The sequence below is a fragment of the Hyperolius riggenbachi genome, chromosome 1 (genome assembly GCF_040937935.1).
Source record: "Hyperolius riggenbachi isolate aHypRig1 chromosome 1, aHypRig1.pri, whole genome shotgun sequence".
NCBI classification, from domain to species: Eukaryota; Metazoa; Chordata; class Amphibia; order Anura; family Hyperoliidae; genus Hyperolius; species Hyperolius riggenbachi.
Window position 1 is genome coordinate 299,206,937 of NC_090646.1, and position 15,614 is coordinate 299,222,550.

The 15,614-nt window shown below is 44.6% G+C and overlaps 1 protein-coding gene across 1 annotated transcript in view; it reads left to right on the top strand.

The window, feature by feature from the left end:
• LSM4 (LSM4 homolog, U6 small nuclear RNA and mRNA degradation associated) overlaps window positions 1–11,933 on the top strand; it is a 39,939-nt gene extending 28,006 nt beyond the window's left edge. Inside the window, exon 5 of the mRNA XM_068233774.1 lies at window positions 8,782–11,933. Coding sequence (XP_068089875.1) covers window positions 8,782–8,870 — 89 coding nt within the window. The 3' untranslated portion in view covers window positions 8,871–11,933. The remainder of the gene's footprint in view (window positions 1–8,781) is intronic.
• The last annotated feature ends 3,681 nt before the right edge of the window (window positions 11,934–15,614 follow it).

Below are 15,614 nucleotides of genomic sequence, written 5' to 3' on the forward strand. Positions count from 1 at the left end.
TCCGATCACCTCCCCAGTGCATTGATTGCATCTATTTTCCCCTCTAACCACCCCCTGAGACACCCATCAATCACCTCCTGTCACCCCCCTAGCACTCCTATCCATCAGATCAGGCCCAATACAACCTGTCATCTAAAAGGCCACCCTGCTTATGACCGGTTCCACAAAATTCGCCCCCTCATAGACCACCTGTCATCAAAATTTGCAGATGCTTATACCCCTGAACAGTCATTTTGAGACATTTGGTTTCCAGACTACTCACGGTTTTGGGCCTGTAAAATGCCAGGGCGGTATAGGAACCCCACAAGTGACCCCATTTTAGAAAAAAAGACACCCCAAGGTATTCTGTTAGGTGTATGACGAGTTCATAGAAGATTTTATTTTTTGTCAAAAGTTAGCGGAAATTAATTTTTATTGGTTTTTTTTCACAAAGTGTCATTTTTCACTAACTTGTGACAAAAAATAAAATCTTCTATGAACTCGCCATACACCTAACGGAATACCTTGGGGTGTCTTCTTTCTAAAATGGGGTCACTTGTGGGGTTCCTATACTGCCCTGGCATTTTAGGGGCCCTAAACCGCGAGGAGTAGTCTAGAAAACAAATGCTTCAAAATGACCTGTGAATAGGACGTTGGGCCCCTTAGCGCACCTAGGCTGCAAAAAAGTGTCACACATGTGGTACCGCCGTACTCAGGAAAAGTAGTATGTGTTTTGGGGTGTATTTTTACACATACCCATGCTGGGTGGGAGAAATTTCTATGTAAATGGACAATTGTGTGTAAAAAAAATCAAACAATTGTCATTTACAGAGATATTTCTCCCACTTAGCATGGGTATGTGTAAAAATACACCCCAAAACGCATTATACTACTTCTCCTGAGTACAGCGGTACCACATGTGTGGCACTTTTTTACACCCTAAGTACGCTAAGGGGCCCAAAGTCCAATGAGTACCTTTAGGATTTCACAGGTCATTTTGCGACATTTGGTTTCAAGACTACTCCTCACGGTTTAGGGCCCCTAAAATGCCAGGGCAGTATAGGAACCCCACAAATGACCCCATTCTAGAAAGAAGACACCCAAAGGTATTCCGTACGGAGTATGGTGAGTTCATAGAAGATTTTTTTTGTCACAAGTTAGCGGAAAATGACACTTTGTGAAAAAAAACTATTAAAATCAATTTCCGCTAACTTGTGACAAAAAAATAAAAACTTCTATGAACTCACCATACTCCTAACGGAATACCTTGGGGTGTCTTCTTTCTAAAATGGGGTCATTAGTGGGGTTCCTATACTGCCCTGGCATTTTAGGGGCCCTAAACCGTGAGGAGTAGTCTTGAAACAAAAATGACCTGTGAAATCCTAAAGGTACTCATTGGACTTTGGGCCCCTTAGTGCAGTTAGGGTGCAAAAAAGTGCCACACATGTGGTATCGCCGTACTCTGGAGAAGTAGTACAATGTGTTTTGGGGTGTATTTTTACACATACCCATGCTGGGTGGGAGAAATACCTCTGTAAATGACAATCTTTTGATTTTTTTTACACACAATTGTCCATTTACAGAGGTATTTCTCCCACCCAGCATGGGTATGTGTAAAAATACACCCCAAAACACATTGTACTACTTCTCCTGAGTACGGCGATACCACATGTGTGGCACTTTTTTGCACCCTAACTGCGCTAAAGGGCCCAAAGTCCAATGAGTACCTTTAGGATTTCACAGGTCATTGAGAAATTTCGTTTCAAGACTACTCCTCACGGTTTAGGGCCCCTAAAATGCCAGGGCAGTATAGGAACCCCACAAATGACCCCATTTTAGAAAGAAGACACCCCAAGGTATTCCGTTAGGAGTATGGTGAGTTCATAGAAGATTTTATTTATTGTCAAAAGTTAGCGGAAATTGATTTTAATTGTGTTTTTTCACAAAGTGTCATTTTCCGCTAACTTGTGACAAAAAATAAAATCTTCTATGAACTCGCCATACTACTAACGGAATACCTTGGGGTGTCTTCTTTCTAAAATGGGGTCATTTGTGGGGTTCCTATACTGCCCTGGCATTTTAGGGGCCCTAAACCGTGAGGAGTAGTCTTGAAACGAAATTTCTCAATGACCTGTGAAATCCTAAAGGTACTCATTGGACTTTGGGCCCTTTAGCGCAGTTAGGGTGCAAAAAAGTGCCACACATGTGGTATCGCCGTACTCAGGAGAAGTAGTACAATGTGTTTTGGGGTGTATTTTTACACATACCCATGCTGGGTGGGAGAAATACCTCTGTAAATGGACAATTGTGTGTAAAAAAAATTAACAAATTGTCATTTACAGAGATATTTCTCCCACCCAGCATGGGTATGTGTAAAAATACACCCCAAAACACATTTTACTACTTCTCCTGAGTACGGCAATACCACATGTGTGGCACTTTTTTGCAGCCTAACTGCGCTAAGGGGTCCAAAGTCCAATGAGCACCTTTAGGCTTTACAGGGGTGCTTACAATTTAGCACCCCCCAAAATGTCAGGACAGTAAACACACCCCACAAATGATCCCATTTTGGAAAGTAGACCCTTCAAGGTATTCAGAGAGGGGCATGGTGAGTCCGTGGCAGATTTCATTTTTTTTTGTCGCAAGTTAGAAGAAATGGAAACTTTTTTTTTTTTTTTTTTTTTTTTTCTCAGTGTCATTTTCCGCTTACTTGTGACAAAAAATAATATCTTCTATGAACTCACTATGCCTCTCAGTGAATACTTTGGGATGTCTTCTTTCCAAAATGGGGTCATTTGGGGGGTATTTATACTATCCTGGAATTCTAGCCCCTCATGAAACATGACAGGGGGTCAGAAAAGTCAGAGATGCTTGAAAATGGGAAAATTCACTTTTTGCACCATAGTTTGTAAACGCTATAACTTTTACCCAAACCAATAAATATACACTGAATGGTTTTTTTTTTTTATCAAAAACATGTTTGTCCACATTTTTCGCGCTGCATGTATACAGAAATTTTACTTTATTTGAAAAATGTCAGCACAGAAAGTTAAAAACATTTTTTTGCCAAAATTCATGTCTTTTTTGATGAATATAATAAAAAGTAAAAATCGCAGGAGCAATCAAATAGCACCAAAAGAAAGCTTTATTAGTGACAAGAAAAGGAGCCAAAATTCATTTAGGTGGTAGGTTGTATGAGCGAGCAATAAACCGTGAAAGCTGCAGTGGTCTGAATGGAAAGAAAGTGGCCGGTCCTTAAGGGGTAGAAAGCCCTATGCTGGGAATACACGGTTCGTTTTTGCCTTCGTTTAAACCTTCGATTCGTTCGGTAAACGAATCGAGTGTTGAAAACGTATGTGAAAATAGTCATAATCTCATTATAGTTTCGATTAATAGACCCCAAAAACGAACGACTAGTGATCGAACATGTTTGATATTATCTCTCTTTATCCATCTAATCGAGCCATTGGTAGGCTTGATGGCTGTTCAGATCGATTATATATTCGTTTATGCTAGTCCGTCCCTGTAAAAAGGGATTTTCGTTTCGTTTCTTTGCAGCCTTCGATCATTGGAAAAACGAAACCATCAGAATCGGAAAAAAAAACGAAACCGTGGGTGGTGATATTAACCGTATGACTGATTATTTCGGGATCGAAAAGGACAAAAGGCACAATCGAAACGAAGGTTTAAACGAAGGCAAAAACGAACACGTGTATTCCCAGCACTAGGTCCTCAAGTGGTTAACCAGTTCCCCACTGCTGGCATGTATGTTTACACTCCTGGAAACTTCACTTAACAACCAGGGGCATAGATATACATACTGCTTTAATTGCCTCCCCCATTACCGATCAGTGTTGCTGCCATTTGTTTACATCGGAATCCTGCCAATCAGTGAATGGGAACAGATTGTTCCCAAACCCGATCACAGTGCCTGTAATGTGAGAGCTGGCTTCAATGAAACGCCGGCATTTCATTCACAAAGCGAAACCAAAACGGTTAATTTTTATACCAACTCCACAGCTCTGGTTCCGGCTACTGTGTTTGCAGTACTCTGCAATTAAGTGCAGTGCCATCTTTTGGCCAAAAAGTAAAAATGCACCCACACAAACTTTTTTTTTTCTGTATAGAATTACTTACATGTTAATTCATTTTAACCCCTTACACCCCTACCCTGTAGTTGCCAAAATAAAACACTTGTAAAATAGACGCCATTTAAAAAAATACATAAATGGTTAACTTACGGACTTTTTCATATGGATGTCATGAGGGCATATCACTGTTAATTTTGCAAATAAAGACTCATAATTATTGATCTAGTATTAAAAATCACAAAACTGAAAAAATACACCTTTATTTCCAGATAAAATATTATCGCAATACATTGTACTAGGGACACAATTGACATTATAGCCGGGAGAAATGGGCAAATAAAATTTGTGGGTTTTATCAAAGCACACTTTTTATTGTAAAACTGTAATAGCTAAAAACAGGGAAAAAAAATGTAAATGTTCAGACCTTGGGTGATATTGGACTTTAACCTCCTGGGGGATACAATTATATCGCCCAGGAGGTGGCGCAGCACTATTTTTTTTTAAAAATTATTTTTTAAATCATGTAGCGAGCCAAGGGCTCGCTACATAATAGCCGCTGTGCAGCGGCATCCCCCCACCCCCTCCGATCGCCTCCGGCAATCAAAGCAAACAGGAAATCCCGTTCAGAACGGGATTTCCTGTTTGGCCTCCCCCGTCGCCATGGCGACGATCGGGATGACGTCATCGACGTCGTGACGTCAGAGGGAGTTCCGATCCACCCCTCAGCGCTGCCTGGTACTGATTGGCCAGGCTGCGCACGGGGTCTGGGGGGGGGGGGGGAGCTGCAAGGCGGGTAGCGGCGAATCAGCGCGGAGCGGCGGCGATCGGTATATACACGCAGCTAGCAAAGTGCTAGCTGCGTGCAACAAAAAAAAATTATGCAAATCGGCCCACCAGGGCCTGAGAAATCCTCTGTGGTGGCTTACCCCGAGCTCAGCTCGGGATTATCCCCCAGAGGGTTAAAGGACAACTTTATTGAGAGGTATATGGAGGCTGCCGTGTGTGTGTGTGTGTGTGTTTGTCTGTTTTTTTTAACCTTTTCAGGACCGCCTCTATGAGATCCTACGCCGCACTTGTGGCTGTTCTAGCCTGATGCGGCATAGGCTCTACGCCGGCCCGCAGTTTCCGCTACCGACGCGATCGTGCGCACCCAGAGGGGGAGATTAAGCGGTCATATGACAGCCAACCTCTCCCCCGAGTGATCAGCAGCCATCGCGTATGGCTGCTGATCACTACGATCGCCGTCGGATCGTAGTGATCAGTTTGACAGCTGCGGCGGCAGGGGGGGAAAGAAGAGGATCCACTCATCTCCCTGCCGTTCCAGCGACGATCGGCGCCCCCCTTCGCTCTGGCCGGCATCTCCGCTCCATCTGACGTCAGCGCCGGGTCCCGGCTTGATGACGTCATCAAGCCGCGACCCGGAACTGATCGTCAGACAAAAACGGAGATGCCGGCCGGAGAAGAGGGTCCCGTGCGGCTCATCGCTGGAGCCTGGAAGGTAAGGGAAGGCTGCTGGCAGAAGGGGGGGGGGGGCACAGGCCACCATGGGGGGACACCAATCCAGCCAGCCACACACGGGATCCGGCCACCTGACCCCCCCCCCCCCCCAAACGCGCGCACCCCCTTCCCGCGCAAAATGCCTTGGTCCTTAAGGGTGGGCCGGTCCCGAAAAGGTTAAGCATTCAGCTAATCTTGTCAGATTTGACAATGTCAAAAAATGTACGCATTGAACCAGTAACGCGTAAAATGTATGTGTTAATGTTCCTGCACTAGCGGGAATGCGTAAAAATGTGCGCAATGCGTCCCGCCGACCTCCGAGGTCGGCAAGCTGCCAGCGGGGGACTGGAGCAGCAGTGAGTGACTACGAGGGCACAGGATGGCTGCATGGGGCTGGTAGAAGCCCCAGGTAAGTGAAACTCCTTTTTTTATTTTGCTTGAACCTTCCCTTTAAGCTCCATCAGGTTGGATGGAAAGCGTCGGTGCACAGCCATTTTAAGATCTCTCCAACGATTTTCAGTCGGATTCAAGTCCGTGATCTGGCTGGTCCACTAAAGGACATTCAGTTGTCCTGAAGCCACTCCTTTGATATCTTGGCTGTGTGTTTAATCATTGTCCTGCTGAAAGAGTTGAAGAGCGCTCCAGAGCAGGTTTTCATCCAGGTTGACTTTGTACATTGCTGCAGTTGTCTTTCCCTTTACCTTGACTAGTCTCTCAGGTCCTGCCGCTGAAAAATATCCCCACAGCATGATGCTGCCACCATCATGGTTCACTGTAGGGATGTTATTGGACTGGTGATGAGCGGCGCCTGTTTTCCTCTAAACCTTACGCCTGACATTCACACCAGAGTTCAATCTTTGTCTCATTAGACCAGAGAATTTTCTTTCTCATGGTCTGATTGAGAGTCCTTCAGGTGACTTTTTGGCTAATTCCAGGTGGGCTGCCATGTGTCCCTTTTTTTTTTTTTTTTTTTTTTTTTTTTTGAGTGGCTTTCATCTGACCAATCTACCATACAATTGGTAAATTGCTGCAGAGATGGTTGTCCATCTGGAAGGTTATTCCTCTCCAGAGGAGCTCTGACAGAGCCCATCGGTTTCTTGATCTTCTCCCTGACAAATCGCTCATTTTAGATGGCTGGCCAGCTCTAAGAAGAGTTCTGGTGGTTTTGAACTTCTTCCATTTACAGATGGAGGCCACTGTGCTCATTGGGACCTTCAAAGGAACAGAATTTTTTTCTGTAACCTTCCCCAGATTTGTGCCTTGAGACACTCCTCTCTCGGAAGTCTACAATTCCTTTGACTTTATGCTTGGTTTGTTCTTTGACATGAACTATCAACTGTGAGACTTTATATAGATAGGTAGGTGTGTGCTTTTTCAAATCTTGTCCAATCAACTTAATTTACAACTTAATTAAGTGAACTCCAATTATGCTGCAGAAACCTCTCAAGGATGTTTAGAGGAAACCGAATGCTCCTGAGCTCAATTTTGAGTTTAATGGCAAAGGCTTGTGAATACTTATGTACAATTTTTTTTTTATTTTTTTTTTATGATTTTAAAACCTCAAACTTTTTTTTCACATTAAGGGTGGTGGTTTGTAGAATTCTGGAGGAAAAAATGAATTTTAATCCAATTTTGTATAAGGCAGTAACACAACAAAACGTGGAAAAAGTGCTGCGCTGTGAATACTCTCCGGATGCACTGTACATCAGTAGAGGGAAGCATCTGGATCTCTCCAGAGGCTTCCTACATTGTCCTCACCACTGCTGGACCCCGGGAGACCTGCGCAGAAGCATGGAGCCCATCTGAGGAAGAGAGCAGAGCAATTCTGGGATATGCAGCCATGCACGCTCACGGATGTGAGCATGGCCGCGTGCACGCTGACAAGCAGTTGCAAGTGCTAGAATAGGGGGGGTGGCAGGGAGGCTTCCCCTCTACTGAGGTAAGTATCCTAATATTTACATTCTCCCCCCCCCCCCCCCCCTCCCTTACAGGTACACTTTAACCACTTTACCCCCAGCGGTACGAATTTCTCCGCCCCTTTTTTCCCTCCTAAAAAACCAGGGACGGAGAAATCCGTACCTTCCGCGCTACCGCCGCTGTCCGCGCTCCCGCCGCTCGTGCACGCCGCCGCCCGCTCGCCCGGAGATCAATGAACGGGAAAATCCATTCCCGTTCGTTGATCTAGCCCCCGCAATGATCTGCTGCTTCTTTCAGAAACAGCGAGATCATTGTGAGTCTCCCAGCCTCCTACTGCTTCCTGTAAGCGTCCTTCCGGACGCTTACAGGTCGCATGTAAAGAAACACTCTGTGGCCATCTTGTGGCCAAATAGTAAACTACACCCTAAAAGCATTTTACATATACAAACATTACATTTACACAATAAATTAACTCATTACCTCCCACACTCCCCAATTTTTATTTTTTTTTGTAATTAAAAAAAAAAATACAATAAAAAAAACCATAAATAGTTACCTTAGGGACTGAACTTTTTAAATATTTATGTCAAGAGGGTATAACACTGTTACTTTATAAACTGCGGGCTTGTAATTAGGGATGGATGCAAAACTGAAAAAAATGCACCTTTATTTCCAAATAAAATATTGTCGCCAAACATTGTGATAGGGACATAATTTAAATGGTTTTATAACCGGGACAAATGGGTTAATACATTTCATGGGTTTTAATTACAGTAGCATGCTTTATTTAAAAACTATAATGGCCGAAAACTGAAAAATAATATTTTCCCACATTTTTTCCTATTTCCCCATTAAAACACATTTAGAATAAAATAATTCTTGGCATAATGTCCCACCTAAAGAAAGCCTAATTGGTGGCAAAAAAAACAAGATATAGTTCATTTAATTGGGATAAGTAATAATAAAGTTATAGACGAATGAATGGAAGGAGCGCTGAAAGGTGAAAATTGCTCTGGTGGTCAGGGGGTAAAACCCCTCAGTGGTGAAGTGGTTAAAAGATGATGCTGTGTCCTAGACTGGGGGGGGGGGTGCAATAAAGCATTCTAATTCATTATCGAAAATGCAATATATGATTCAAAATGCAATGGGTTCTCTGATTCTTTGTAAGGGGTTGCGTTATCTAGACTTCTTTGAACTATGCACTAAAACTTTTTTTTTTCATTTTGCACAGTGACTACTGGTAATGTAGAAATATGTAAATTTTTCTTCTCACTTTCCCCCCCCCCCTCACCGATAGGTGTCTTTGGTGGACGAGGCAGAGGAATGTCTGGTGGCAGAGGAGGACCTCAGGATAAAAAGCCAGGGCGACAGGCTGGAAAACAATGATTGCCAAAATTAAGTTATTTATATTGGAGCTTGTAGGACCTTAACTCATTTCCTTCTGGTTTTGTGCAAGCTGGGCCATGTTTTGAGGGTGTTAATTATCAAGATTGCTGAAAATGTACAAAATGATTTTCTAGCCTCATGTTTACAGTTCAGCCTTCTTCCTCATTTGTTAATAAACATGTAGACAGAGGTTAAAAACTATGCCTCCTACAGAAGCAAACAATGCAAACCCAAGGGTTTAAACTTTTGATTAAATATACACGTTAAAGTATCAAAGTTACGTTCACTGACTAGAAAAGGAAGAGGCATGGACCTCATCACTTATAACAACTGTGTACTTTTACATTATTATTTTTTTGTTCCTCAAAAAGATGAGGCATTTTGAAACTGTTGCATCTGCAATAGCAGAGCACTGGCCAAAGGAAAGCGTAGGGCTTGGTTGGGGTATAGTTCCAGAACACTTTGCTGGCTGGTCAAGTATACCAGGCTATGAGCTTCCTGCTGCAAAGCAGGCTTCTAATAAGTACATCTAACATTGTTGATGTCTCCTCATTTATGTGCCTGTTCGTCCAGCTGGCTGATTGCAGTAAAAGCCCAGTTCAGGTGCCCTTTCATACAGGAGGCTGAAAGATATGTCTCCTTATCTGTAATATTTAAATGACCACTATCACAAACACTGTAAAATTTAAAATAATGTAAACACACAAATAAGTACATTTATTTCAGAGTAAAATCAGCCATAAATTCCCTTTCTCTTATATTACTGTCACTTACAGTAGGCAATAGAGAACTGACAGGTTTTGGACTAGTCCATCTCCTCGTGGAGGGATTCTTAGGGTTTTATTTCATTTCAGAAGCACTTGGTGAATGGCAGTTGCTCTGTCCAACTGCCAAAAACAATGTGCAGCAAGCTAGGAGGCTGGCCAGCATCATTGTATAAATCCTTTTCAGAGAATGTCTCTATAAAGAATAAAAGCCTTGCTGAGAATCCACCATGAGGAGATGGACTAGTCCAAAACCTGTCAGTTCTGTCAGATTTCTACTATCTACTGTAAGTGACAGCAACCTAGGAGACAAGTAATTTTATAGCTCATTTTACTCTGGAAAAACTACTCCTTATTTGTATGTTAACATTAAGGGCTGTGGAGTCGGTACAAAAATCCTTCGACTCCGACTCCTCAGGTTAGGATTAAAATGCATCTCTTAACTGCCAACACTTAGGAATTTTAAGACAACTGAACTGGGAGGGATATGGAGGCTGCCATATTTATTCCCTTTTAAACAATACCAGTTACCTGGCTATCCAGCTGATCTTCTGCCTCTAATACTTTCTAGTTATAGACTTAGGCCTCATTCACAGCATACGCGCTTCCGTGCGCATTTGGAAGTACGTATGACGTGGTAACGTGCAAGAACGGCAGAAGGGTATACTTCCCTTCTGCCGTTCACTTTAAATGTGCTGCGCAGCAGTACGATGCGCTATGATGCGCTTGCGTACTGCTGCATGCATTCTACCCGAAAGCACAGAGCTGACCCATTCACTGTCAATTATTGGGATCAGCAGTGCAGCGGGTAGCCATGTAGGTGGCGTGCAATCGTACGCATTGCGTTCCCATCGCACGGCCATCTGTGCTGCATAGATATGAACGAGGCTTAAAACTAGTGCTTGGTAAGAGTACTTGTAGAAGGTACAGGCAGGAGCAAAGATCATCTATCAGGCCCTAGGCAATGTAACTGTGGGTACATGTAAGAGTGATGTGCAGGTACTCTGCAGGAGAATTAGGGGATTCTTCCTCCATCACACATTCTTCATGTACAATCAGAAACCAGGTTTATGGGTGATAGACAACGCCTCTGTGTTCAATGTGCACAACATTCTCAGTGGATTCCCTGCAGCTCTGTGGAGAGTGCATATGTGACATATAGTACTACTGTGTAACTTTAAGTAAACCTATGACAGATGGGCTTCCTCCAGCCCCCTTGAGGCTAATCAGTCCCTCGCTGTTGTCCTCCGCCACCTGAATCTTCTGCTATGGGTCCAGGCACTTGAGCCAGTTGGGCGCAGTGCGATGCACAAACTCCGCTGATGGTAGCGTACTACACCTGCGCAGCACTATTACACAGGTGCAGAACGCTCCTGGCTGTGGAAGTGGCACACGGCCAGACTGTGCGGACTAGCTGAATTACCTGGACTCCTAGCAGAAGATCCAGGTGGTGGAGGACAGCTAGGGACTGATTAGCTTGAAGGGGGCTGGAGGAAGCCCCAGGTATGTATAAAACTTTTTTCTTTAAATTGTAAAATTTTTTTGCAATAATGGTCTTTTAAATTAGTTTTATGTACTGCTAATTTCCAAAAACACTTAGGTTTGCAAATTTGTGTTGTGCATGGGCACAGGCACTGTGGATATAATGCCATACCATAAAATGGTGATGACCTGTCATAGGAACAAGTGATTGCCTGGAAGCATTGGGGAGACATGTCAAAACTGCAGATTAGGGCATGATTCACCAGAACAGACACCGTGTTTTGATTTTTTTTTTTTTTTTTTTTTTTTTCCTTGTGGGATTTTTTTACCCACAACCCATTAAGAATTTTGTAGGACATTATTTTAAATTCATTAACCCTTAAAACTATTTTTTTGTTTTTTTTGTAAGAAGAAAAAGTGTGTTTTTTGTAGGTTAAAAGGAAAACTGCTTCAACAGGTCAGAGATTCTCGGGCTCATAGGTGCGTGCTCGCACCAAACCATTTTAAACCATTCCTCCCTTTAGTTACATGGTCATCCGGGAGGTGTGGTTGAGCAGTCACCCTTTATGCCCAGCAATCTATCATCGCTTCAGACTCGTTGGGAGAGGCGTGAGCACACAGCTGGGAGGATATTAGAAGCAGGAAAACTCATGCAGCAGCTATCTGTATTTTATTTAGCACAAACTGTGATCTCTTTTTACAAACTTTTTTTTTTTTAAACATACATTATATGAAACAATATTCTATTAAATGTATGTAAAAACTGTGCCCATGCTTGGGCTTTAAACTTCTTTTGTGAAATAAACAATAAATCTGATTTACTGATCTCAGACATTGTGTTTTCTTATGAGCAGTGCGAAGGCCACCAAGAATTTCAAAATGGCGGCAAGCACTGATGTGTATATACCCAACACATACTTTTGTTTTAATTCTCCTTTGCCTTAGCAAGGAGAGTTATTTATAATCTTAAATGGGGGAATTTTCTCACCGACAGGCAAGTCAGTGGGCTGACTTGTGCAACTGCAGGTTGGGAATTAAGGTACCAAATAGTATCACTGTTCTCCCCATAAATTTTTTTTTTTTCAGCTGGATGGCATAAAAAAAGGATCCGGGTGGGGAAGTAAGGGCCCTTTTCCACTAGGAAGTGCAATTGTGCTGCAATCACTCAACCTACAATTTCCACTACCTGTGATTGTGCCGTATAGCTGCCCGGAACGTAGCACGATCGTCTGACAATTACAATTCAGAAAAGACACATGCTAGTGGGAAATGAGCACTGTGATTAACATGTTATCGTGGTGTTCATTGTGATCAGCAAAACTGCTGCAATCTGCTTTCTAAAGCAGATCATAGCTAGTGGAAAAGGGCCCTAAGGTCATGCTAGGTGGAAAGGGAGGGTTACACCAAAGTGGGCTGGATGGGGAAGTGGGTTAGGCTAGTGGGGTGGGTGGGTGTGTAAGTAGGTCAGGCTTGGTGGGTAGGTGGTCAGGCTACTGGGATGGGTGGTCAGGTTGGTGGCTAGTGGGGTAAGCAGGTGGTCAGGCTAGTGGGTAGGTGGTCACGCTGGTGGCTAGCGAGGTGGGTAGGTAGGTGGTCAGGCTAGTGGGGTGAGTGGAAATAATATAAGAAATTATGGCTAGGGTTCAGGATGTATAAATCAAATAGTAGTAATTTATTGATAAGTACAAAAATGACACAATTGCATAGCTTGATTGCATGCAAAAATCAGCTTCATAAAATTACCAGTAAAAACCTGCGGAGCGTCTAGGTACCAACAGTGAGATGCTCTAACCTTGACAGCAACTATCTAATCTAGGCCGGCATCATACGTCCATCCATACAATGGCGCCCACTCACTCCTGAGCGTTGCTCAACTAAATTGCAGTGCGTAATGCTTGGAGAACTACTCCCATGGGGGCCACTGAGTCCACCTGCACAGCAGCGATATTCTATTAGATAGACAATAATCTCCACAGGGATAAAGGATAGCTTCCAGTTAGAAAGTCACTCTTACCACCTCCGTTGTAGCTTGCTGTGTGGGTACCCACTTGATGATACTGCACGGTGTCTCATATGGTGAAAAGACAGCACAGCCCTCCAACTTATGTTGAGCTCAGGCAGTCCCTCTTGGAGCGGTGGCCGAGGTGAGATATGCCCAGTCGAGGCAGTACCTTGATGCTGCACCTGGAAGGCAGTGTCAGCTGTCGGCTGTGTTCCGCTACTCCAAGCCGCAGTCAGCAATGGCGGCACACATGGAGCGCCTGAATGGCAGTGTCAGCTGTCGGCTGTGTTCCGTTACTCCAAGCCGCAATCAGCAATGGCGGCACGCATGGAGTGGTGTATTGACTGCTCCAGAGTCGGTATCATCCGCTGGTGTGGATGTGACGTTTATGTGGTGCACTAGGCTCCACCCATCAAAATGGGGTGAGTGGCCAGTCTGTTGGATAATTGGGTGGGTAGGTGGTGAAGGCTGGTGGTGGGTGGTCAGGCTGGTGGCTAGTTGAGTAGGTCAGGAGGTGGCTAGTAGTGTTGGGCGAACACCTGGATGTTCGCGAACGTTCGGTGAACATGGCCGCGATGTTCGGGTGTTCGCGCCGAACTCCGAACATAATGGAAGTCAATGGGGACCCGAACGTTCGTGCTTTGTAAAGCCTCCTTACATGCTACATACCCCAAATTTACAGGGTATGTGCACCTTGGGAGTGGGAAAAAAATTAGCAAAAAGAGCTTATAGTTTTTGAGAAAATCAATTTTAAAGTTTCAAAGGGAAAACTGTCTTTAAAATGCCGGAAATGTCTGTTTTCTTTGCACGGGTAGCATGCATTTTGCCGCCATGCAGTCATAAATGTAATAAAGATAAGAGGTTCCATAAACAGGGACCGGCAACGCTAACCCAGCAGCAGCACACGTGATGGAACAGGAGGAGGCGCAGGAGGAGAAGGCCACGCTTTCAGACACAACAACCCAGGCCTTGCATGAGGACAAGAAGCATGCGGATAGCATGCTTTTTGCCGCCATGCAGTCATAAATGTAATAAAGATAAGAGGTTCCATAAACGGGGACCGGCAACGCTAACCCATCACAGATGGTCATTGTTCATGTTACTTGGTTGGGGTCCAGGAGTGTTGCATAGTCGTTTCCAATCCAGGATTGATTCATTTTAATTTGAGTCAGACGGTCTGCATTTTCTGTGGAGAGGCGGATACGCCGATCTGTGACGATGCCTCCGGCAGCACTGAAACAGCGTTCCGACATAACGCTGGCTGCCGGGCAAGCCAGCACCTCTATTGCGTACATTGCCAGTTCGTGCCAGGTGTCTAGCTTCGATACCCAATAGTTGAAGGCTGCAGATGGATTGTTCAACACAGCTACGCCATCTGACATGTAGTTCTTGACTATCTTCTCCAGGCGATCGGTGTTGGAGGTGGATCTGCACGCTTGCTGTTCTGTGGGCTGCTGCATGGGTGTCAGAAAATTTTCCCACTCCAAGGACACTGCCGATACCATTCCCTTTTGGGCACTAGCTGCGGCTTGTGGTGTTTGCTGCCCTCCTGGTCGTCCTGGGTTTGCGGAAGTCAGTCTGTCGGCGTACAACTGGCTAGAGGAGGGGGAGGATGTCAATCTCTTCTATAAAGTCTCCACAAGGGCCTGCTGGTATTCTTCCATTTTGACCTGTCTGACTCTTTCTTCAAGCAGTTTTGGAACATTGTGTTTGTACCGTAGATCCAGAAGGGTATAAACCCAGTAATTGGTGTTGTCCAGAATGCGCACAATGCGTGGGTCGCATTCAATGCAGTCTAGCATGAATTGAGCCATGTGTGCCAGAGTCCTGCCAGAATCCTCATCATCCTCTTGTGAGCGTTGTGATAGTTGTTGTGATGCATCATAGTCGTCACCTTCTTCCTGGTCTGCTTCTGCTGACCATTCGCGCTGAATTGTGGAAGTCCAACGTGCACCGCTCTGGCCCTCGTCAGTGGTGGTGCTCCAACTCCAGCTGTTCCTCCTCCTCTTCTTCGTCATAGCTGCTGGGGCCAGCGTTTCCTGAGGCGGATGGCCTGATGTTGGTACCATCACGCTGATCGTTTTCTCCTTCAGATTCCCCCAGTTGCATCATGACAGCTGTTTCCTTGATTTTCAACATTGACTTCTTCAGTAAACACAGCAGTGGTATGGTAATGCTGACTGAAGAGTTGTCACTGCTCACAAGCAACGTGGATTGCTCAAAATTTTGGAGGACTTGGCAGAGGTCCAACATGTTGGCCCAATCAGATCCACAGAAGCTTGGCAGCTGTCCGGATGCGCCTCGGTACTGCGCCGTCATGTACTGGACCACTGCACTCTTCTGCTCGCAAAAGCGGGCTAGCATGTGCAGCGTAGAATTCCAGCACGTAGGGACATCACACAGCAAGCGATGGTGGGGGAGATTGAAGCGCTCCTGCATCTTGGCGAGTGCCCCTGAAGCAGCACTGGAATTTCTACAATGTTTGGCCACTCGTCG